This window comes from Elephas maximus, chromosome 2 (genome assembly GCF_024166365.1).
Source record: "Elephas maximus indicus isolate mEleMax1 chromosome 2, mEleMax1 primary haplotype, whole genome shotgun sequence".
NCBI lineage: Eukaryota > Metazoa > Chordata > Mammalia > Proboscidea > Elephantidae > Elephas > Elephas maximus.
The window spans coordinates 125,635,708-125,658,676 of record NC_064820.1 but is presented as its reverse complement, the minus strand read 5'-3'; the positions used below and the strand labels follow the sequence as shown (position 1 = coordinate 125,658,676).

General features: G+C 40.2%; 1 protein-coding gene and 1 non-coding gene across 5 annotated transcripts in view; both read right to left on the bottom strand.

Annotated features, from left to right (window-relative positions):
- Positions 1-5,394: 5,394 nt before the first annotated feature.
- ACSL6 (acyl-CoA synthetase long chain family member 6) overlaps positions 5,395-22,969 on the bottom strand; it is a 62,990-nt gene continuing 45,415 nt past the window's right edge. For 3 of the 4 annotated variants that reach the window (XM_049873024.1, XM_049873002.1, XM_049873005.1), the window contains 5 exons: positions 21,476-21,592; positions 19,128-19,271; positions 17,996-18,097; positions 17,019-17,090; positions 5,395-8,280 (listed from right to left, as the gene is read on the bottom strand). In XM_049873024.1, the coding sequence (XP_049728981.1) occupies positions 8,143-8,280; positions 17,019-17,090; positions 17,996-18,097; positions 19,128-19,271; positions 21,476-21,592 (573 nt within the window). In that variant the 3' untranslated portion in view covers positions 5,395-8,142. The remainder of the gene's footprint in view (positions 8,281-17,018; positions 17,091-17,995; positions 18,098-19,127; positions 19,272-21,475; positions 21,593-22,969) is intronic. The other variant, XM_049873015.1, reaches the window with a different exon arrangement.
- Positions 7,306-7,412, bottom strand: LOC126070733 (U6 spliceosomal RNA). Its single transcript, XR_007516260.1, has one exon. It is a non-coding gene; the product is annotated as a U6 spliceosomal RNA (small nuclear RNA).

Sequence of the window (22,969 nt, the reverse complement as noted above, 5' to 3'; positions counted from 1 at the left end):
AACCTGTATATGTATATGGGTATACTCCTATAAGCCCTCTGTGATCATTAAGAATGTGTGTTGACTTGGCTGGGCCATGATTCTCAGTGGTTTGGCAGTTATAATGTGGTTTGGCAGTCATATAATGATATAGTCAACTGCATGATAAGATCTCATATAATGTGATTGCCTCCATAATAGGAGCTGCTGTGAGTGGCCAATCAGTTGAAGGGAGTTTCCTTGGGGGTGTGGCCTGCATCCAATATAGGTGGACCTTCTGGCAAGGCTTGTGGGCTTTTGCTCACTCTGGATCCTGCAACTGGCTCCTGTTTGTCTAACCTCAAGTTCTTGGGACTTGAGCTAGCAGCTAACTTGCCACCTTGCTTGCTGATCTTGGAATTCATTGGTCTCTGCAGTCCGGGAGCCAGGAGAAGCCTCCAGCCTGATCCATGGATTTGTGGCATTCCAGCCTCTATAACAGCCAGAGCCATTTCCTTGATATAAATCTCTATGTATATTTATATACTACTGGTTTTGCTTCCCTTGGGAACCCAGCCTAAGACACCCTCCACCTACTGTGTTTGCCTCTTTCTTTTCTTCTTTTATTCTTCTTGTGTTCCTATAAGTGTCTTCCTTTGCCTTGGTCAAATTGTGCTGACTTCCCCTTTTTTGTGTATTGCCTTTCCTTCACCAAAGTTAACACTTGTTTTTACTATCTAGTTAGTGATATCCCCCCCTTCCAACCCTCCCCTCCCTGGTAACCATACAATATTGTTTCTTTCTGTGCGTAAACCTATTCTTGAGTTTTTATAATAGTGGTCTTATACGATATTTGTCCTTTTGCAACTAATTTCATTCAGCATAATGCCCTCCAGATTCATCCATGTTGTGAGATATTTCACAGATTCATCATTGTTCATTATCGTTGCATAGTATTCCATGGTGCGTATGTACCATAATTTGTTTATCCACTCATCTGTTGATGGGCACTTAGGTTGTTTTTATCTTTTTGCTATTGTGAATAATGTCGCAATGAACATGGGTGTGCGTACATCTATTCGTATGACAGTTCTTACTTCTCTAGGATATATTCCTAGGAGTGGGATTGCTGGATCATATAGTATTTCTATTTCTGACTTTTAAGGAAATGCTATATCATTTTCCATAGTGGCTGTACCATTTAACATTCCCACCAGCAGTGTATGAGAGCTCCAATCTGCCCACAACCTCACCAGCATTTATTGTTTCCTGAATTTTTGATCAGAGCCATTCTTGCAGGGGTGAGATGGTATATCATCATGGTTTTAATTTGCATCTGTCTAATGACTAATGATCGAGAGCATCTTTTCATGTATTCGTTGGCTGCCTGAGTGTCCTCTTTGGTGAAGTGTCTGTTCATGTCCTTTGCCCATTTTGGTTGGATTGATTATCTTTTTATTGTTGAGTTGTTGGAGTTTCCTGTATATTTTAGAGATTAAACTTTTATCAGATGTCATTGTCAAAGATTTTTTTCCCAGTCTGTAGGTTCTCTTTTTTCTCTCTTAGAAAAGTTTTTTGATGAGCATAAATACTTAATTTTTAGGAGGTTCCAGTTATCTAGATTATCTTCTGGAATTTGTACATTTTTAGTTGTTTGATATTCTATTTATGCCATAATTTAGGGCCCCTAGCATTGTCCCTATGTTTTCTTTCATGAACTTTATAGGTTTTACATTTAGGTCTTTGATCCATTTTGAGTCAATTTTTATGTATGGGGTGAGGTATGGATCCTGTTTCCTTTTTCTGCAAATGGATATCCAGTTTTGCCAGCACCATTTACTGAAGAGGTTATCTCTTCCTCATTTAATGGAGTTTGGCCCTTTATAGAAGATCAAGTGTCCATAACCCAAACCAAACCCATTGCTGTTGGGTTAATTTCAACTCATGGTGACCCTATAGAACAGAGTATAACCGCCCCATAAGGTTTCCAAGGCTGTAAGTCTTTATGAAGGCAGACTGTCACATCTTTCTCCCACATAGCAGCTAGTGAGTTTGAACCACTGACTTTTTGGTTAGCGCTTTAACCACTTTAACCACTGAGCCACCAGAGCTCCTTCTAGGTGTCCATAGGTGAATGAATTTATTTCTGGTTTCTCAATTCTGTTCCATGGTTCCATGTGTCTGTCATTGTACCAGTATCAGGCGGTTTTGACTACTGTAGCTGTATTGTATGTTCTGAGATCAAGTAGTGTGAGGCCTCCTACTTTGTTCTTTTTCAATAGTGTTTTACTTATCTGGGGTGCCCCTTTGCTTTTAATTTCCTCATTAGTCTATTAGTTCCAACACCTGATTCTGATGCCGCAGCCACTCCCCTTATCAGCACTGCAGGAAGGCCACAGTAATGGAGCTTTAGGAGTCTGAGCACAGGGAGTGTCTGGGGATCAGTCTAACTCAGTTCAAGAAGGTCAAAGAGGAACAAATGGACATTAAGATGACAGGGAGCAGAGGCTGAGGAGTCAACTTCAGGTCCTGGGACCAGCAATTTACTGAGAGGCCATGGCCCTTGAAGGTCACTCTAACCAAGACCAGACTCTAGGGGGACAAACACGGTCCCTTAACCCCTGCCCAGCAACCACATTCTACACATTAAGCATTCTTGTGATCAAGTTAGAAAATTCCATAGGGGCTTCCTTCCTAGTGCAATGGGGCTCAACTCTTCTGCTCAGCTTAATTAGAGGGCATAAGACTGGCCATACATTCAGGCTGAACATCTGGCTGCATCTGACAGGCATATTATGCACATAACAATAGCCATCTTCTTGTTTTTTAAAAAATGTCAACATTTTGCAATTTAAAAATACACTTTGTAGAGGTGAAATTAGAAAAAGCTCAAGAAGGACTTTATTGTGATACTCCAATATTGTGTATGAATATACAGCCAGTTTGTGGGTTTGGGATTCCCTGGAGCCCAAAGGAAAGCTTTCTGAATATTTTCCTATGAAGTAACCACACTACTTATCTATCAGTTTGTCTTACTGTGGTGGCTTGCATATTGCTATGATGCTGAAAATTATACCACCAGTATTTCAAATACCAGCAGGGTCACCCATGGTAAACAGGTTTCAGCAGAACTTCCAGACTAAGACAGACTAGGAAGAAAGGCCTGATAATCTACTTCTAAAAAAATTAGCTGATGAAAACCCAATGAATCACAATAGAAAATTATTTAATGTAGTGAGCCCCCAGGTTGGAAGGCACTACACAGTGGCCTCAACAATGGACTCAAACATGCCAATGACTTTGAAGATGGCACAGGACTGCGCAATGTTTTATTATGTTGCACATAGGGTTGCCATGAGTAAGAGCCAACTCAATGGCAACTAACAAACAGCAGTTGAATAACCTACTGAGCAGCTTCGTTTGTGATCCCATCCACAGGTTTTAGGAGTCCAACTGAAAGGCAGTTTAATTTTGCTTAATTGACAAGAACAGAAAAAATCTCAGTGATAGATGAAACGTCCCTTCAAGTATTGAGTCTTAATGTTACGCAACGTATGAGGAAAGACAAAGCAGATTCCATTCAGTAGACTTTTTCTGAGCATGTACTACAGACAGGACAGGTCATCTGCACTGGAGCTACCACTTCAGGTGGCTCACAGTATGAGTGGGAGTGGAGCAGAGGGAGCAATCACTCAATCAACCATGTGGGAAGCTTGAGAAAAAGATGCTTGAACTGAGTTTGGAGAGATGAACTGGTAGACAAGGGAGATAAAAAGGAAGAGCATTCTAGAAACAGGATACCATGCAAGGCATGGAGACACAGAAAAGCATGATGTGTCAGGGCACTACAAAAAGTAGTTGACACGATTGGAACCAAGGCTCCTTCCATATGGGAGGGGCAGGAGAAGAGATGCTAGATTCCTTTAGGCCTTGTATGCTGACCCAGGAAGTCTTAACTTTATCTTGCAAACTATGGGAAGTCATAGAAGAAGTATTAAGCAGGAGAGTGGCATGACCAGATTTTCAATTTAGAAAGATCGTTCTGGCTGAAATGGGGTGGTGAAATTTGAGGATGCCGGCAGCAAGCAGGAAGACTAGTTAAGAGTGCAATGAGTCCAGACAAGAGATGAAAATGGACCAGACTACACTAACAGCTGTGAGGAGGAAGAAGAATGGATGGTAGTAAATATATGGAGAAGGCAGAGTCTGTCAAACTTAGACATGGCAGAATGCACCATTTTAAGAAATTATACCTTCTACACCGTATGGAAATATGTTTAAGGGCCATCATGATGGAAAATCTGAAGTTATTTATTCTTTCAAAAGTATAAAAATGATTTAAATCCAGGACACATTTGGTGACAGCAAGAGTTCTAGCAGAGTCCCAGACAAAGGAGAGCCTCTCTTTGGTTCACCATGAGTCTTTGGAGTTTGCAAAACCGTTACAGAGGCTGATTAGTGACCTAGCGCAATACTATGTTTACCATAAGCATTGATTATCATTGATGATTACCAAATATGCTAACATCAGGAGGTCATGTGATCTAAATATATAAAATAGTAATTATAAGCAACTTTGAGAAATGAAAAATCTTTATTTTTTATAAAAGTTTTCATAAATGCATTTTGTTTGATATGCATGCTATTATTATAACAAAGCAACTTAAAATATAATTACAGTTAAGACAATTTTATGCATATTTAAAAAGTAATATTTTAATCCCCTCAATTTTTAAAAATTGAAAGTAGAATAAGCAATTCTTCAAAAAATATCCATCTCCCTCCCCCACCACCACCACGCAATCATTGCAATGACTTAACAAGGAAAATAAAAATAATCAAATGAACATTTAACCTTTTCAGTTTGGGACCAGGTTTAGAAATGCTTGTATTCAGGTATTTATCTACTGCCTCTGTGTTACAATCATTAATGTGTTCTAACTGAAAAGTTCCTCATTTGGGGCTTAGTCCTCACTGGAATGCTAATCCCATTCTTACTGCAGCTGATTGTACATTCACAAAGGACTGTGCAGCATACCTGAGAGAAAATTCAGACTACCAGGGTCCTTTTTCTCTTAATGTAAATGCTTCTTTAAGTAAAAACAGGCAAGAAAATACAGCCAATTTAGCCCAACTTTTTTTTTTTTTATAGTTCATCAATTTTATGTAGGATCATTCATTCTTTTTTTTTTTTTCCTGAGATATAAGCAAGTCTGCAAGTGGTCTGCTTTCATGCAAAAATACATTTTCCTGTTCTTTACATTCATTTTATAGTATTTTATATTCTAAATAACTATATCACATTTGTGCTTTATATGCTTGAAAAATAAAGAATAATTAGTTTTCTTTACTGCAAAAAAAATAAAAGAATATTAGTGCTTTCACGGATAAGAATATCAAATTAACTGATTTCAAGTTGCTAAAACATTATCTGATTGTAAAAATCGCAATGCAAAGTTTTATTTTTTCTCATGCTTGCAGTTTTACCTAAATTTAGAATGAAAGGATAACTTGCTTATGTGAGGGAGACATGGTATGTTTACTCCTTGGACTTCTGAGTTTGGGAATTCCTAGTACAATACACCACACCCGGACAGAGTCTCCCCTCCTGTCTGGAGAGGAAATTACAATACAATATTAAGACATCTTTTATGACAAAAAGAAAAAGGATTGATGTAATTCCTTTTTATAATATACACAACAGAATAAGCTTACAAAATGTAAGAATTACTAACACATTCGAGTGAGAAACAGGTAAAAAAAGCCAAACATTTAACATGTTTATGCTTAAGGAACTGATTCCCTGATACACTTCCAGTCTTAGATCTAATGCCCAGTCTGAATGCAAATGTCTTAAGTACAAAGCCTTTTTCTATATTGGTTAAAGAGAAACACAAACTTTTTTTCTCCAGAATAATATTGGGAAATCTGAAGCAAGAAAAATTTTCCATTAATACATATTGTCTCATTTTTCCTTTATTAAAAATTTAAGTGGAGGTAAACAGATAGGAATAGATAGATGTACCTGCAACATATTTAGGGTTCACTCTTTTCTCTGCACACCTTCACTATTTATTGGCCCAAGTGTGATGATTTTCACACACATCAGGAAAGCTAGTAGAACCAAAATCTTCCCAGTGAGAAAAAGAAGAAATCCTAAGTTTTCCATAATCAATAATATCCAACTACTATAAAGTAAAGTAGAATCAAAATAAGTTTTAAATTATTTGGTTATATTGCCCAAATTCTTTTTTGAAAACAAAGCCAACTGTGAAATTTTACTCAAGTGGAAGGACAATGGGAAACAACTTTTTCTTTGTAATGTGAAGTTACTGGCCTTTAAAATAGTATCAATATCCAATTCAAGTAACAACATCCACTTTTATTAGTTAAATATATATTAAATCTAATAAATTAATACTATATATAGATGTGGTCTCAGACATTTTTAGTATTATTTATTCAGAAATGTCTTTCAAAATTAATGTGCGTAAAACTAACTCAGCTACTAAATGTCAAATCCATAAGTGAACGCAGTGGATCTTCAGAAAGAATGTGCTGAAGGAATTATGTAAAAGGTTGAATAAATACATCAAATGCAGCTGTGGTCCACTTCTAGCAAGACTGAGACATAAATGTATAATTCATCCAGTAAAAAAAAAGGCCTGTGTAATTATGCAGTTTTTAACTGACAGTATTTATTTACAGTTTGGATTCACTCCAGGTGAAAAGAGCTTCTAGACTGTGAATAGTCCCCTCCTCTGCTTTCAGAGAACCGTCTCTACAGGAGAAAAACTGTCCTAGGCACTGGGGCTTCTTCAGATGCACAGTCTATAGCTTGAAGCTTAATTGTTGTCCATGGTATCTGGGCTTCATATGAAAGTGTTGGCATCCAGGGCCAGGGCATGTCTAAATACATAACACAAGAGAGGGAGTTTTCGTGCTTAACTTAGAAACACTTAAAAATTTGAGGAATGGAATTATGCCCTAAAGAATTATTTCTGTATGATAGACTTATAAAGTTTCCTAGGAGCATTTTGAAGGGGTTCTTCAAAATTATGTTGCTGAAAAATTATTTTATTTGGAGATAACAACCCCCCTATCCTGCCTTGACAGACTTATTAAAAGGTGAGATTGTTCAGAATTAGTCAAATTGGGCTTCCTAGGCCTGGCGTGGACATGTTAACAATGGAAGACTGGAAGACCCCAGCAAGGAACGTTAAGTACACTAATTGCTGCCTACCCTGAGAAATAACTCTGGGTTTCTTCTCCCGGCTTCCCCATTCATTGTAAAATCAGCAAACATCTTTTAGAAGTCATTATGGTAAGAAGTTCATGGATACACATATACTATTTTTTTGTTTAAATATGGAACACTCCACGATTGGGGAGGGGCCATGCTAATCTTCTCTGTATCGTTCCAATTTTAGTATATGTGCTGCTGAAATGAGCATTACATATACTATTTTGAAGTAGTTTTCACATAACATTTTTCCTAGGTGGTTTCTAAATATTAATGAACTTAAATGAAAAAAATGTATTGAAAGATCTTTGTAAATTGTTATATAAATTTAACATTTGTATACCAATATCTGAATTTGCATTTTTCATGAATAAAAGTAAAAATTAGAGAGAAAACTTTTCACATCAATAGGGATTGTCATGTTTAAAGAATCTAAAGTTATGTAGAATGTGAGCTATCATGCTTCGTTTTAGCATGATTCTGTACACCTAATTTTAATTTTTTAAGTCTGATTTAACTGTGATTTTGACAATCAGTTATTGAATGAGGTAGTCCACATTGCCTAGATATTTCCTGTATCTATTCCACAAATAATTAAGTACAATATATCAGTTATATTTTTCCTTTATGTTTAATAGGAATTCTGTGAACATTGAGAATATATATCACTTTTAGTGATACACAGTCCTTGAGAAAATGTCTTGATTTTTACATTGCCATTTATAATATTTTTATCAGCTTGGTACAATACCATTTTAATAAAAATAAAGTGTACTCGATGATGATAGAGAAAATATTGTTAAAGACCTCTTGGGACAGGAAAAGGCTCAATCATAAGGTCAGGTGCTTATCCATTTTCAGCTGCATCATTCTGAGTCATTACTTTCAAGAATAACTAATATAACTACCGAGTCCATTATACTGAGAACTTTCCTTGAACTTCATACGAAGACTGAATAAAGGTCTTCTATTTGTGTTCTGAAGTACTCTCTCAGCTGGGGTCTCTTAGCCTTTAACGTTGGTGTCAGCAAGCCATTTTGAACTGAGAACATGTCAGTGTGGATGTGAATGGCTTTAACCTAAAAACCAAATGCAGAATACATCTTTAACAGGATTAGAACATCATATTTATAGCATACATGATAAAAGTAAACAGGCATATGTTTACTAATAGATATATAGATATACAAACACTATGCCTATTTCAAAGTTGAAATTATGTTAATAACAGAACATTAAGCTCTTTTGACATGTCTGAAAGCCACCTTTTTTCCTTTTACTCATTCATTTTTTCACTCATTCATTTAGCCAGTCAACAGAAATGAATGGTTGCTTACTCTGTGGCAGGCACTGAAGATACAAAGAGGCATCAGTAATGTCTCTGCCCTCAAGGAGTACATATTTTCATCCAGTAGAGCAGACTGAGACACCAAAAAAACCAAACCAAACCAAACCCAGTGCCGTCAAGTCGATTCCGACTTATAGCGAACCTACAGGACAGAGTAGAACTGCCCCATAGAGTTTCCAAGGAGCGCCTGCTGGATTCGAACTGCTGACCCTTTGGTTAGCAGCTGTAGCACTTAAGCACTACGCCACCAGGGTTTCTGCCAGAGACACATCGAACAATTATTAGACAATATGGTATGCACAGGTGAAGGGCATCTAATGCAGTTATGGTAGGAGGGGGGAGGAACAGTTAGGGAAGACTTGCCAAATCAGGGGAAAGGTGGGTGCAAAAAAGGCATTCTGGGCAGAAGCAACCCCAAGAACAAAGCTATGGGAGTGAGAAATGGCTGAGTGTGAGAAAGGAAATCCAAGTGGTTTCTTATTGTTGTACCGTAAAGTAGGTGGTAAAGAGGGTGAGAGATGAAACTGAACTGGTAGATGGGCCAGCTCCTGGAGCTTAAACTGTATTCTGAAGGCAATAAGGAGGCACTGAAGGTTTCTATACAGGGGGATGACACCGCTTGAATATGCGTTTTAGAAAGATTTCACCCATAGAAACATAAAGATGGTTTTTGAGAAAGCAAGATAGGAAGCAAGGATACCAATCAGAAGGATCTGGCCAATCCATGGGAGAGAAGATAAGGGCCTATGCTAGGTCAGTGGCAGATTCAGTGACAAGAAAGCTGTTCTAAGAACAATTCAGAGATAAATTGGCAAGATGGAGCATAAGAGAGAGGCAGCCTTCAGGACTCCAAGGTTTCTGGCTGGAACTGCTGTGTGGTGGTGCCATTCATAGGAGGAATATAAAGTCTATGTTAAATGATGAATCCAAGTTAAAAAAAAAAAAAAGTTCTGCCTGGAAATTTTATCCCATCTATGGGGAGAGGAGGTATAGACAGATCAGACTTAGTATTCACACTGCCTATTTCCATGAGGCAGTTTCCAGGCCTCCTGGTACCAAGGCTCTTTACAAGGCTGAATGGGGCCAGAGAGACTAGATGGACTGATCTAGGAGGGCCTGGCAGTCTCCTCTCACATGAGGCTCTAGCTGAAAGGGTCACAGTCAGTTCCAAAAGAATGTTACACTCTGAGCTTGAGCTGAATCGTGAAGTGACACTGTCTCCAAGAAATTGTATCCTGAATGACTACTGGGACTAAATCCGATGAGAGACGAAACCCATCATCATCAAATAGCAAACTGGGTTATGAATTGCTGTAATAGAGTTTTTTTTGTTTATAATTCAAAATATATGTGTTATATATAAATATAATTTTTGTTTTGTGTAACTGATATTTACTGAGCAACTACTATGTGTCAGATATTGTTTTAGGCACTAGGGGTACATAGAAGAACAAGACACAATCCCTGCCTGCATGGAGTTTACAATCTAGTGAGAGATGTTGCAGTATGATACTGCTGCTATGGAGACAAGCACAGAGAGGGCTGCCTGTGGCAGGCAGTCAGTTGCCTTCCCAGTACCCACTTCCTACTTCTTCTTTTTTTTTTTTTAGATAATTTTTATCGTGCTTTAAGCCAAAGTTTACAAATCAAGTCAGTCTCTCACACAAAAACCCATATACACCTTGCTACACACTCCCAATTAATTACTCTCCCCCTAATGAGACAGCCCGCTCTCTCCCTCCACTCTCTCTTTTCGTGTCCATTTCACCAGCTTCTAACCCCTTCCACCCTCTCATCTCCCCTCCAGGCAGGAGATGCTAACATAGTCTCAAGTGTCCACCTGATCCAAGAAGCTCACTCCTCACCTTCCTGCTTCTTCTTGCTAAAAAAATCCTGACTTGGTTTGGGGCTAAATCAGTCTATGCCAATCATGACAACCCTGTTTCCTGCTTTCCCAGCCTCCCTTGCAGCTAGAGTAGCCATGAATTCCTTTCTGGCCAGTGACAAGGGCAAGTTTTTGCTTTCCTGATAAAAGATTCAGACATGGCTATACTCTACCCACATCCCCTTCTTCTTTCCCTGAATGTGGTTAGAGTCTGTAGCAGCCACCTTATGACAATGAGGTAACAAGCCAAAATGCTAATAATGGAGAGTGGAAAGACAGGCAGAGCCTAGGTCTTTGAGGACCTGAACCTGCCTTGGACTGCTTACTTTGAAATTCTTCTTATGTGAGAGGAAAAAAAAAGTCCTGTGTATTTAAAAATATTGTGAACCATGTTTTCTGTTAGAGCTGAATGCATCCCTGATATACCACCCAACCCAGGCTTGAAGCATTAGGTTAGGATTCATAGAGAAGGAATGCCTGAGTTGAACTTTGAAGGATAAGTAGGATTTATCCAGGTGAAGACAGCAAGGTGGGGGGTTATTACATGGCCTGAGGAAAGGAGGGTGCTGCAGGCAGAGGCAACGTTTGCCAAAGCACATTTGGGGCATTACAAGTGCAGGCTGAAACATATGGTACAAATAAAGAAGAAGAAAGAAATGGGGCTGGAAAGATAAACCGGGGCAAAATTATACAAGACCTGTAAGTCCAGCTAAGGAATTTGGACATGATTCTTTAAGCAATTTCTAAGCAGTAAGAAATAAATCAGAATGGCTCTTTGTAAAGATTACCCTGTGAAGAATGCATGAAGTGGGGCAAAAGTAGATGTGCTGTTTCAGTCAAGAGGCAAGAGGTGGTGGTTATTTGGTCATGGAGTTGACTGTGGAGATGGAAATAGACCTTGGAAGTAGAAAGGACAGGATTAGGAATCGGCATATCTTGAGATGATAAGAATGGCTCTAGGTTTCTGACTTGAGCACATGCTAAGATGTCAAAAACTGGAGGAGGAGCAGAAAGATTTTTTGATTTTGGGAAGATAAAGCTTTCATGTTGTTTGAAACACTTCTGAGAGACACAAGTGGTTTTTGGATATTGGATGTATTAGTCTGGAGGTCAAAACTGCAGCCTGGGTTGGAGCCAGAGAAGTGGATTTGAGGTAGAAAGGAAGCAGGCATGTGTGGGTTGCAAAAGCCAGAAGAAGGGAGAAAAGTCACTCATTGTCTGCGATGCTCCTGTTAAATGAGGACTGTTATTAAAATCAATATACACAACCAGGAAATAATTTATTTTTAAAATCAACCTATGTCAATAGTTACAAAACTTCAATACGTCAATGATTGTTCTCAAAATCTCTGATGCTCTGATGTCCTGGCAGGTGGGTATTTTGATATTACAAGTAATTCTTGGCTCAGAAAACTCTGTTTCATTTACTGATTTTCAGACTGAACATTTGATATAAAAAAACCTCTAAAGTAGCTACACTTCAAACGTCTGCTTAATAATTTAAAAGCTTTGAAGAAAACTTCTAACAAATTCTAGCATTTTTTTAAACCCATGTTTGTAATTTCAAGTGAGCACATCATTAGTAAATCATATCGATCCTTGTCTCTCAGAAATGTGTCCAAATGAAGGATCTACTCCCACCTTAAGCCAAAAAAACTGAACTTGTTGCCAGTGAATTGATTGATTCTGACTCATAGAGACCCTGTAGGACAGACTGGAACTGCCCCATAGGGTTTCCAAGGCTGTAAATCTATGGAAGCAGACTGCCACATCTTTCTACCTCGGATCGGCTGGAGTGGCTGGTGGGTTCAAACTGCCTACATTTTGGTTAGCAGCTGAACACTTAACCACTGTATCACCAGGGCTTCTTTCATTCTCACCTTAGGGTAGCTTGTTTCCACAAAAAGAATAGCATTTTAAGGGATTCATGTATGTGTGGGGGCATGTGTGCATGTGTGTGTCTTGCGGGGAGGGTTAGGCTAAAACTGCAGGTAGCATTACAGGTAGCAGCCTCAACTTTATATATTGAAAGGATTTTTACTTGGATATCCAATTTAAATAGCTGGAAATCTTAGGCTCTTGGCTAAAGAGAGGTGTCATCAAGTGTTTCAAAACTGATTAAGGCTCTTGTAAAAAGTGTTTTATTTGAAAACTCAATGTTCTTGATATTCAAAGAAGTAAGGATTTGCTAAAGAATAAGGCTATTGGTCTTTGGGCCCTCTGGAATGTACTATTTTTCTTAATCTACTTTCATTAAACATAAAGTATTCTGGGGACCCAAAATTGACTAGAAACAGGGCCCAAGGGAGAAAACCATAGTGCACTAAGAACTATGGGTTTTACAGAGGCCGCTGCTGGGGGTGGTGTGGAGGTGGAGGTGGGTGTGCAGGTGGGGTATAGGTAAGTAGGGGAGGATGGAGATGGGGGTTGGTGGTGGGATGAGCTGGGGGAGAGACAGTGGTGGGTAGAGGTGAGGCGGGGGAGGGGAAGGGTGAGGTGGTTGGGGTGGAGATAGGGTGGAGGTGGGCTTCTGGCTCAAGCCCTCACTGACCCAAACTGCTCTGCTCTTAATGTTTTCTACGTGCTTGACTTTCTTATAAGATGCCCTCTATGTTCTGCTACTTAAACACATTTGGAAATCACAATTAAAAAACAAAATTAGTTAGCTTGAAGGGAAAATTAACACAATCAATAAGATTTAATCCTAGACAGTGACTTAATTTAGTAAATCATGTTTACTGTCATAAAATGAAAAACTGAAAAATCAAAAGTGCTAATATCCTTAACTTTTTTTTTTTAAGCTCTCTTCTGATAGAAACCCAACAGTACTAAAAAAAATTTTGCTCAGTGCAAACTATCTATTCACCTTCTCTTGTGAATAAAGTTAATAATATCATTTTTAAAAGCAGATATAAATACCAAGATGTAATTTCTACAGGATCCTTCTAGGCTATGTTTCCGCTGGTCTGCAATCCCAACAGCACGTAGAAAACATTGTATAATTGGGACCCCGAGTCTCTGTTCAGTGCAAGGACTTAGGATGAACACCTTTGAAAACTAGCAGTGACAAGCAGAAGGTACAAACAATACAGCACAGGGAAGATGAATTTCATGAGGAGAGCTACATAATGTTATTTGGGTAGTAGGTAAAATGTAAAAGAAAACATTAAGGCTTTAGGAACAAATAACTGCATCAGCAGGTAGATTTTTAATACCTGTCAAACCAGCCACTTGCAGCAAGCTTATTGGGACATCAGCAATTCAATAAGACTATCTACAAAATAGCCCCTGCCTGAGGAGAGGCAGTATCATTAAATAGGGCCTTGCAGAAGGTCAAGCAATATACTAGCCTGCACCTGGCCCACCTTCTAGTCCCTTAGTGGGTCAGAGCAACACTGCTTCTAGGCTGCCAGTCCCTGCTCCAGCCTAACGTACAGTCCTGGGTCTATTTAAATTCTTACGTGGAAAAATTGAGTCAAACCAGTTGTTTGACTAACACTGTCTGTGGGCCCTAAACCCATAGTTTGTTTTTTTTTTTCCAGAAGTGAATCAATGATGAAACCAATTTTCATTTTCTGTAATGATTATGGAAACCCTGGTGGTGTAGTGGTAAAGTGCTACGGCTGCTAACAAAAGGGTTGGCAGTTCGAATCTGCCAGGTGCCCCTTGGAAACTCTACGGGGCAGTTCTACTCTGTCCTATAGGTTCGCTATGAGTTGGAATAGACTTGATGGCACTGGGTTTGGTTTTTGGTTTTGGATAATGATTATATATTTTCCCCTAAAATCAAACTGCCAAACTGTGAATTTATCAAAAAGGTATGAGAATCTTTATTCTACCTTTATACCAAACACACTATGAAACTGGTTTTCCAATTTTTAATAGGTAACATTTTTGCTGAGGAAAGAAGGAAGGAGATGCCCTTCCTTTCCTGAAACTATACTCTTGTCACTGAAAAGAGATTCTATAGGTATTTTTTTTTTATTTAAAAATACTGTAATATTTAAATATTGTATTGGAATAAAAGATCTCAAAGCTTAAATTTACGCCATTTCATTAAAGCACAAAGCATTTCATAATTTTGAAGAAACATAGTATTTTGAGTTTTTCAATGGTATTACTAAATAAAAGACTTTAACACAATATTGCTTATAGACAAAAAACAGAGTGAATAAGACAGAAGAGATAAAGTAAAAATGAAGCATATAAATTAATTATGGAAACGCTCAATTCATTTCTGATTCAAAGGCAAATTGGCTAGGTAAGTATTCATTCCAATGACAGAAAATACGATAAAATGTTTTTAGTTAGGGCTTCACTACTCAAAATTTGAAAATCTATCAAGCATCAAAATTAATTTTGTATTGCTTATGCAAATTAATGAAGCATGTAAGTGTCAAGAAAATAGTTAAATCATGATTAAACATGCTCAAGTACTTCCCAGGCACTTACATACCTTAATTATTAATACCATTATTTTAAATGGTTCTGATCTACTCATTAAAATATATCTTCTTCCAATGATGTTCATGAATAATGGTTAGCCTACTTCTAGGAACTATTTCTGGAAATTAAATTACATTTTTTCTAATTCAAAGTTTAATTCAGACCAATCCAGGCCAGTTAGTCTTTTAAAGCTTTTGTCGGATAATTTAAGGCTTGGAGTTGAATATCTATCGTGTGTGTGTGTGTGTGCGCATGCTTTTTTTTTTTTTTTTAGAGTTAAGCCTTAACTGACCATTCAGTCTTAAGAGGGAAAAGAATAAGCTGATACTAAATTATGGGTTAACCTAAATAATTTATGTCAGGCTTTGGAACCCAGCAGGCAGCACACCCTACTCAGGGGTGAGGCCTGACTTTTTACTTCCTGTGGTCAGCTGAGGGCACACACAGGCTGTGGTGGAGAGGATGCCACAGATCAACAAAGAGGAGAATAAGAACACACAGAATCAGGAGATGACGGCCTGGGAAATAAAACTAAAGGCCTCTGGGATGCCACATGACTTCCACGTATTTGAGGTTACCATGGAGAGGGCAGATTATTGGAGCAGAAACTCTCCTTAAGGAATGTGTGAAGTCAAGAGCACGTCTCCTCTCGGTAAAAGCTCAAACCAAAGCAATGGTTAACACTAGAAATGTAATCAAAGATCCCGTTTAAGCATTTTCTAAGGTTGGTATTTTTTTGCCTTGAACTGAACTATGTTAAATTCTCTGCATGCCCTGGGGCAGGTCACTCATCCCAGCACCGGCAGGTGCCACGTGGGGCTTGTTAATGCCCAGGGATATCTGCAGGGGCTAAGCAGCTTGAAAAAGCACGTCCCCAGTCCCTTCACAGCCAGCCCTTCAAGGCACCTCACAGGTCCAGACCAATCAGGCCTGGGACCACTGGAGTGTGGCCCCTGCTCTACATGATCACACAATCCAGTCACACAGCTCTCAAATAAGGAAGCGCAATGAAGTCGGTGCTGGCAAATTTAGAAATCTAAATAATTATTATGCCAGAATTGACCTTTTATTTCAAAAGATAAATATAACTTGCCTGAATGCCTCAGACTTTATAATTTTTTAAAATAAAGAGTCATTTATCCAGGCCTCAGTTGCCCAAAAACATAACAACAGATTAGGGTAAAGCAGCATTTTTCAAACTGGAGTCATGTAAAGATCTATTTAGAAAGAAAAGCAATTCCTTCAAACTCTGAAATTATATTCAGAGTTCCTCAGCTTGAAACATAATAAATTAAAGTCTTAATCTGTGGAAATATTTTTAGGTTGTAAATTATCACTGTAAGAGTTTTATATTTAAAACTGGTTATCGCTGAAATGAACATAAAAAATTTAGAAGTATTCATAAACCTTGCAGACCCCCAACACTATTTTGGGGGAACCCCTACTGGAGAAACAAAATTTTATGAAAAACAATTATTTTACACATAAGGAAAATTTAAAAATCAGGATATTAATGAATTTTTCTTTTTGAAATTCTGACTAAAGAGGATATACAGATGATATATGTAAGGAGGGCCCAAGTATGCTTATGAACCCAGTTATTATAAGACCCCAACACTGAAAAGACAAAAAAGACTTAGAGGACTGCTGTGTCCTTTCCCAACACATTGTTCGTTGCCTCCTCTTTGAAGAGGGCATTCTGGGTTGACAGATCACTGGCCTGACCAGCCCAATCTTTCCGATGTCCTTATAGTGAGGAAGCTAAGAAGACAGTTAATGTCTTTCAGAGCCCCATAAAAGTAAAAATAAGATAGGACTGTGGTCTTGAGTACTGCAGTCAGTCTGGGAGACAGAATGTGGATGCATGATCTACTAGTGACAGCTGGGCTAATATTTCAGCAGTATGAACCTCTGTGATGGTAAGGATGAGTGCAATCTCATGCTACACATGACCTATTTCAGCTCAGGAGGAAGGCTGTCATAGCGTCAGCTTGAAACAGCCCTGTAAAGATCCGTTGGTACCCATCCTGCCAGCAGGCCACAGTATGAAGGGTGGAGAATGGAGGTTAGGGTCACCAGGGGCACATTTCCATCACTGAATAAAGGGCTGTATTGAGTATGCAGAAGGTAACATTTACCTGTTCAAAAGAATAGAGTCCACCTGCCTTTCCTAGCCTCACCAAATCGTCCAAAATGGCTTTCTTCACCTCCTGAAATGAACCATGTAAGTACAATTACAAGGTAAGAACATATTTCAAAATGGGGGTAAAAGAAACAATGAGTTTTGAGCAAAGTACAACTGGCTGTTGTGCTGACTCTCCTCCCCTCGCCCCTCACACATTCCCTGTTAGCATGTCAATCACCACCTCACATCTGGGAAGTCAATGTTGGGATGGCCAAACAGGGACCACGAACAGGCTAAGGGACCACTCAATTTTTTGTTTTAAAGAGGGCCCTCTGGTCAGCCTGATGAATCACAGGGGCCCTGCCATTCCCAGGGGATCCCAGGGCCCATTGGGAAAGGTAGGGTCTATGGTTGCTGCTGAAACATGGACCATGTGACTCAAGGGGATACTGCAGGGTCAGAGCACAGCGATGCTGCTCTTGGAAGCACAGAGCCCTATATGTGCCTTTTTCTGAAAGTGGTGAGTGGCTACTGCTCTAAGCAGGAAGGATTGTATTACTTTTTCAATTCCACAACTGTCTTTTGAAGGCCACTGGGGTATGAAATCTACCTGACATTTGGAAAGAGTGTGGCCAGAGAATCAGGGAGGCTGTGCTCACAAAAACGCGGCTGATAACCAGCTGTGTGGCCTTGGCAAGTCCCTCCCTCTCTGGACTCTCTTCCAAGCTGCAAAACGACAGTACTGGACAAGCTTTCTGTGATACCTTCTGGCCCTAAAATTCAATGGTTTCTCAAACTTCCTAAGAGGAAATAGGAGTTTCTTCAGTCACAAAAGATGAACTGCTGGTTTGGGATGTCTACCAACTTAACAAATGTTAGAAAGTTACCTACATATTCAAATGTCATCGATCTACAGCTTTTCTATCCTCTCATCAAGCCATATTATAAAAAGTTCTGCAACTTTTTAGGAAGCAGCCCAAAGGTACCCACCTTATTTGTACAGAGCTCTTCATATGTCCCTTCAAATCCTTTCTTCTGGGCCCAGGAGGGCATGACTTCAGGGTCGGGTACCACGATGCCCACCAAAAAGGCCTGAAATTCCCGCCAAAGGAAAACACAATCATGACAAAGGGTTTTAAAGTGGCTACTTGTGGTCCAGGATTAAAGATAATCTCTTGGAATTCTCTAACACTCCACTGTTTTCTAAAAATAAGTATCTGCTTGTATTATGAAACATTTCCCCCAATATATCACATGTTCTTGACTGTTTTCTGATACACTCCTCTAACTTTCCAAAAATAATAATAATACTGAAGAAAGAATAAGACTAGGGAGACTAGGAATAAGTAAAGTTAGACCAACATGTACCTTTGGTTCTCATGCCAGTCTTTAATCAATACATCTTTTGGATGCTAATCAAACAACTCTGATCCAAAGGCCATTAACCAAAAATACATAACTTTCCCAGAATTGCCACATCACTTTGGATTGTTTCATCAATATGGTCCTCACTCATGAGGATTTTAATTTCCTTTAAAAAAGCATTTTCTTTAAACATAATAACATTTAAGTACATAAATCCAATGATATTGCAGGAGATGTGACTTCAGATCTAAATAATGTTGGCAGCAGAATAAGTGTAAATCCTCTCCAAATAATTTAATATTAATAAGCTATATTACCATCAGTAATATTTGCGCTGCTTTATACATTTATCTGTAAAGTACATTTGCATATTTTAAAAGCAGAAACCCTGAATCCTGACATCGGAAGACATTGGAATAAGGGAGCCCTTATTGTGGCTCTTGCTTTAGCATCTTACCTCAAAAATCCCTCTTGTCAGTAGGCGGAGCATAAATTACAACTGGTGGGAATGTTCACTATTACTACTTCCTGCACCTTATTTGACCTCACTGCAATCTGTCAAGCTACAAATAATTAAGATTTCTCCTTTAAAAAGGATTTTTCTCTCATCATTTCATACATATAGGAGGATGCTGGTGTCTGATTGGAAATTCTTATTTACCACATTAGTCAAATACCAATGCTCAGTAGAATGCCGCCGGCTGGATTTTTCAGCAAGCCTGGCACGTGTGAAAGGGCTGAAGCATAGGGACCTCACCTTTAAACTGTCTCCATGGACATATACTTGTGCCACAGGTTCACTCCGGATGTAGATGTTCTCAATCTTCTCGGGTGCGACATATTCTCCCTGAGCAAGTTTAAATATGTGCTTTTTCCGATCAATAATTTTAAGGGTTCCTGCCTGTGGAGTTGGACAAACAGCTTCCTAAGAAAGATGCCTTTGATGTCTCTTGAGCTTGAGCCTTTCACCCCTGCCCTGCCCCGCCCCACCCTCCAGACCCCACCTGATCCGTTCCTCTGTTACCTGGAGAGAGCCATCTTTCACCGGAGGTCAATGATGTCCGATCTCTGCCCAGCCCTGAGTGCGCCCTGTCCTTCCCCTCAGCAGTTATCCCCTGCACCTCCCCATTTCCTACTATCACCCTCACACCCAGCAGTGTGTGTTCTCATCTCCTCCTTCTCCTCAGAAGGCCCACCGCCTTCCCAGCAGTCTTCCCCTCTCACCCAGGCCCTTGTTCCTGCTATCCCTTTTCTCACCATCATCTTCAGCTTTGCTCCTTTAGACCATGCTCAGGCCTCTCACCCCAGTTACTGCTTTCACCCCCAAAGAGCAGCCTCTTACCCCCACCGTAAAGCAGAGCTCCAGCACAGGGCCTCAGTGACTCCCACTTGACAAGCCAGATGGTACTAGGAGTTCTTACCCCCCAAGACCTCTTCAGCAGGCAGGCCATTCCCTCAGGCGGTGAGTGCTTGTACCCCTGGCCTCCAGGACCCCATCGCCTTCCCTACCACTGTGTCCTATTGAGTTGCTATGAGTCAGAATCAACTCAATGACAATGGGTTTGGTTATATATACATAACTTATCAAGTATATATTACAAATATACCTGTGGGATTATACCTATAAAGCACTTAGCCCAATACCTGGCACATAGGAGACAGTTGAAAGCTATAGCCTGAAAAAGGCTCTGTGACTGAAACAGTGGAACCTTCCCTGTGTCTCTGCACATTGCTGAGGCTTTGGTTGGAACACACTGGGGACACATCTTTGGCTGCTGCAGGAAGGAAACACTCAGATCCATACACGGACAAGTCAGCTCACCAGCCCAGAGAGCCCCTGGGAGTGCAGGACATTGTTCACATGCCTGATAAACACAACACCTCAAAATGTCCAACCAACGCCTAAGCAACGTGCAGAGACACAGGGAAGGCTTCACTGTTGCAGTCACAGAGCCTTTTTCAGGCTATAGCTTTCAGCCGTCTCCAATGTGCCAGGCATTGTGCTAAATGCTCTACAGGTATAAACCCACAGGTATATTGTAATATATACTTAATAAGTTATATATATATATATATACCAAACCCATTGCCGTTGAGTTGATTCCGACGCATAGCGACCCTATAAGACAGAGTAGAACTGCCCCATAGGGTTTCCAAGGAGCGGCTGGTGATTTGAGCTGCTGACCCTCTGGTTACCAAGACAGCTTTTAACCACTATACCACCAGGGCTTCATACATATATTTATTTATTTATAAAAAATATATATATGTATGTATATATATACAAAAAAAAAAGGGCTCATTGCCATTGAGTCAATTCTGACTCATAGTGACATTATAGGACAGAGTAGAATTGCCCCATAGGTTTCCAAGAAGTGGCTGGTGGATTTAAAGCCCCAACGTTTTGGTTAGCAGCCAAGTTCATCATTACACCACCAATATAATCTTCTAGGTATATTCCTCACAGCAATAGCCCTATGAGGTAAACACTGTTATCATCCCCATTTTACAAATGAGAAAACTGAGGTACAGTAATTGGTTTTGGCTAAAAGTTGGGGGGCACAGCCAAAGAGTGCCATGTAGCCTAACCCCTTATTCTACAAGTGAGTCAATGTGGAGCCTCAGAGAGGGATGGGCTTTGTTCAAGGCCACAAGAGTGATTACTGGCAGAGTCAAAGGAACCCAGGCATCCTCCCACCCAGCTCCAAGCTTTCCCCACTGCTCTCTGCCACCTCTCAGCTGGGGCCAGGTCTTTGGGCTCACAGGCCTTGACTTTCTCAGACCTCCCAGAGACATGAACCCTCTGCTCCCTCTACTCTACCCACTGGATCCCACAGGACTACGATCTCTTTCCGGTAACCATTAAGGATAGGGAGTCATTCTCAAAGATCCCAGCCATACCCTCCCAAAAAGGTCCCTTATCACCTTCATGAGGAGGAGAGGAAGGGAGAAAAGCACTGAGGGCAAGGTAAGGAAGAGTCTCCAATCCCCTAATGCCTAATTGTCAGGGAAGAATGGATAAGACCCCTGCCTCAGGAGTGAACCAGATTATACACCCTCCCATCACCAAAATGTCTGATGTTCCATGGTTCCAAACATACGCACCGGCAGCCATTTTCCAATGTCTCCAGTGTGAAGCCAGCCATCGCTATCCAGGGCCTCTTTCGTCTTCTCCCGATCTTTCAAGTAACCTTTAAACACATTTGGTCCCCTCACACATATCTGTGGGAACAAACACCATGGTTTCTCTCAGCCCACAATGTGGAGAGTGCACTGATGTGAGGCAGCCATGAAGTATGTAGAATAAGGTATCCTACTTAGGAAATCACTGTGGAAAAAGCAGTGATGAAAATGGAGGACAGGGAACAGCACCAGCTGTCTGAAGTGTCTCTCACATTCTCTCAAGCAGCGTCCTCCCATCTTCCCAGGTGCTCTCCCTGCACTGACCACTCCAGGCACCTCTCCCTCCTCAGGAAGCCCCTGGACCTTGGCAAATGTTGCTTTGTGTCCCTGGATGGGGTCTCATCACAGGTTTTTTTTTTTTACTGTGCTTTAAGTGAAAGTTTACAAATCAAGTCAGGCTCTCATACAAAAGTTTATATGTACCTTGCTATGTACTCTTAGTTGCTCTCCCCCTAATGAGACAGCACACTCCCTCTTTCCACCCTGTATTTCCCGTGTCCATTCAGCCAGCTTCTGGCCCCCTCTGCCTTCTCATCTCTCCTCCAGACAGGAGCTGTCCACATAGTCTAATGTGTCTACTTGAGCCAAGAAGCTCACTCCTCACCAGTATTATTTTCTATCTTATGGTCCAGTCCAATCCCTATCTGAAGAGTTGGCTTTGGGAACGGTTCCCATCTTGGGCTAACAGAAGGTCTGGGGACCGTGACCTCTGGGGTCCTTCTAGTCTCAGTCAGACCATTAAGTCTGGTCTTTTTACAAGAATTTGAGGTCTGCATCCTACTGTTCTCCTGCTCCATCAGGGATTCTCTGTTGTGTTCCCTGTCAGGGCAGTCGTCACTTGTAGCTGGGCACCATCTAGTTCTTCTGGTCTCAGGATGATGGAGTCTCTGGTTTATGTGGCCCTTTCTGTCTCTTGGGCTCATAATTACCTTGTGTCTTTGATGTTCTTCATTCTCCTTTGCTCTCGGTGGGTTGAGACCAACTCATGCATCTTAGATAGCCACTTGCGAGCATTTAAGACCCCGGATGCCACTCACGAAAGTGGAATGCAGAATATTTTCTTAATAGATTTTATTATGCCAGTTGACCTATATGTTCCCTGAAACCATGGTTCCCAGACCCCCTACCCTGCTACTGTGGCCTTTGAAGTGCTTGGTTTATTCAGGAAACTTCTTTGCTTTTGGTTTAGGCCAGTTGTGCTAACCTCTCCTGTATTGTGTGTTGTTTTTCCCTTCATCTAAAATAGTTCTTGTGTACTATCTAATAAGTGAATACGCCTCTCCTTCCCACCCTTCCTACCCTTGTAACCATCAAAAATATTTTCTACTATGTTTAGACTATTTCTTGAGTTCTTATAACAGTGGTCTCATACAATATTTGTCCTTTTGCAACTGACTCATTTCACTCAGCATAATG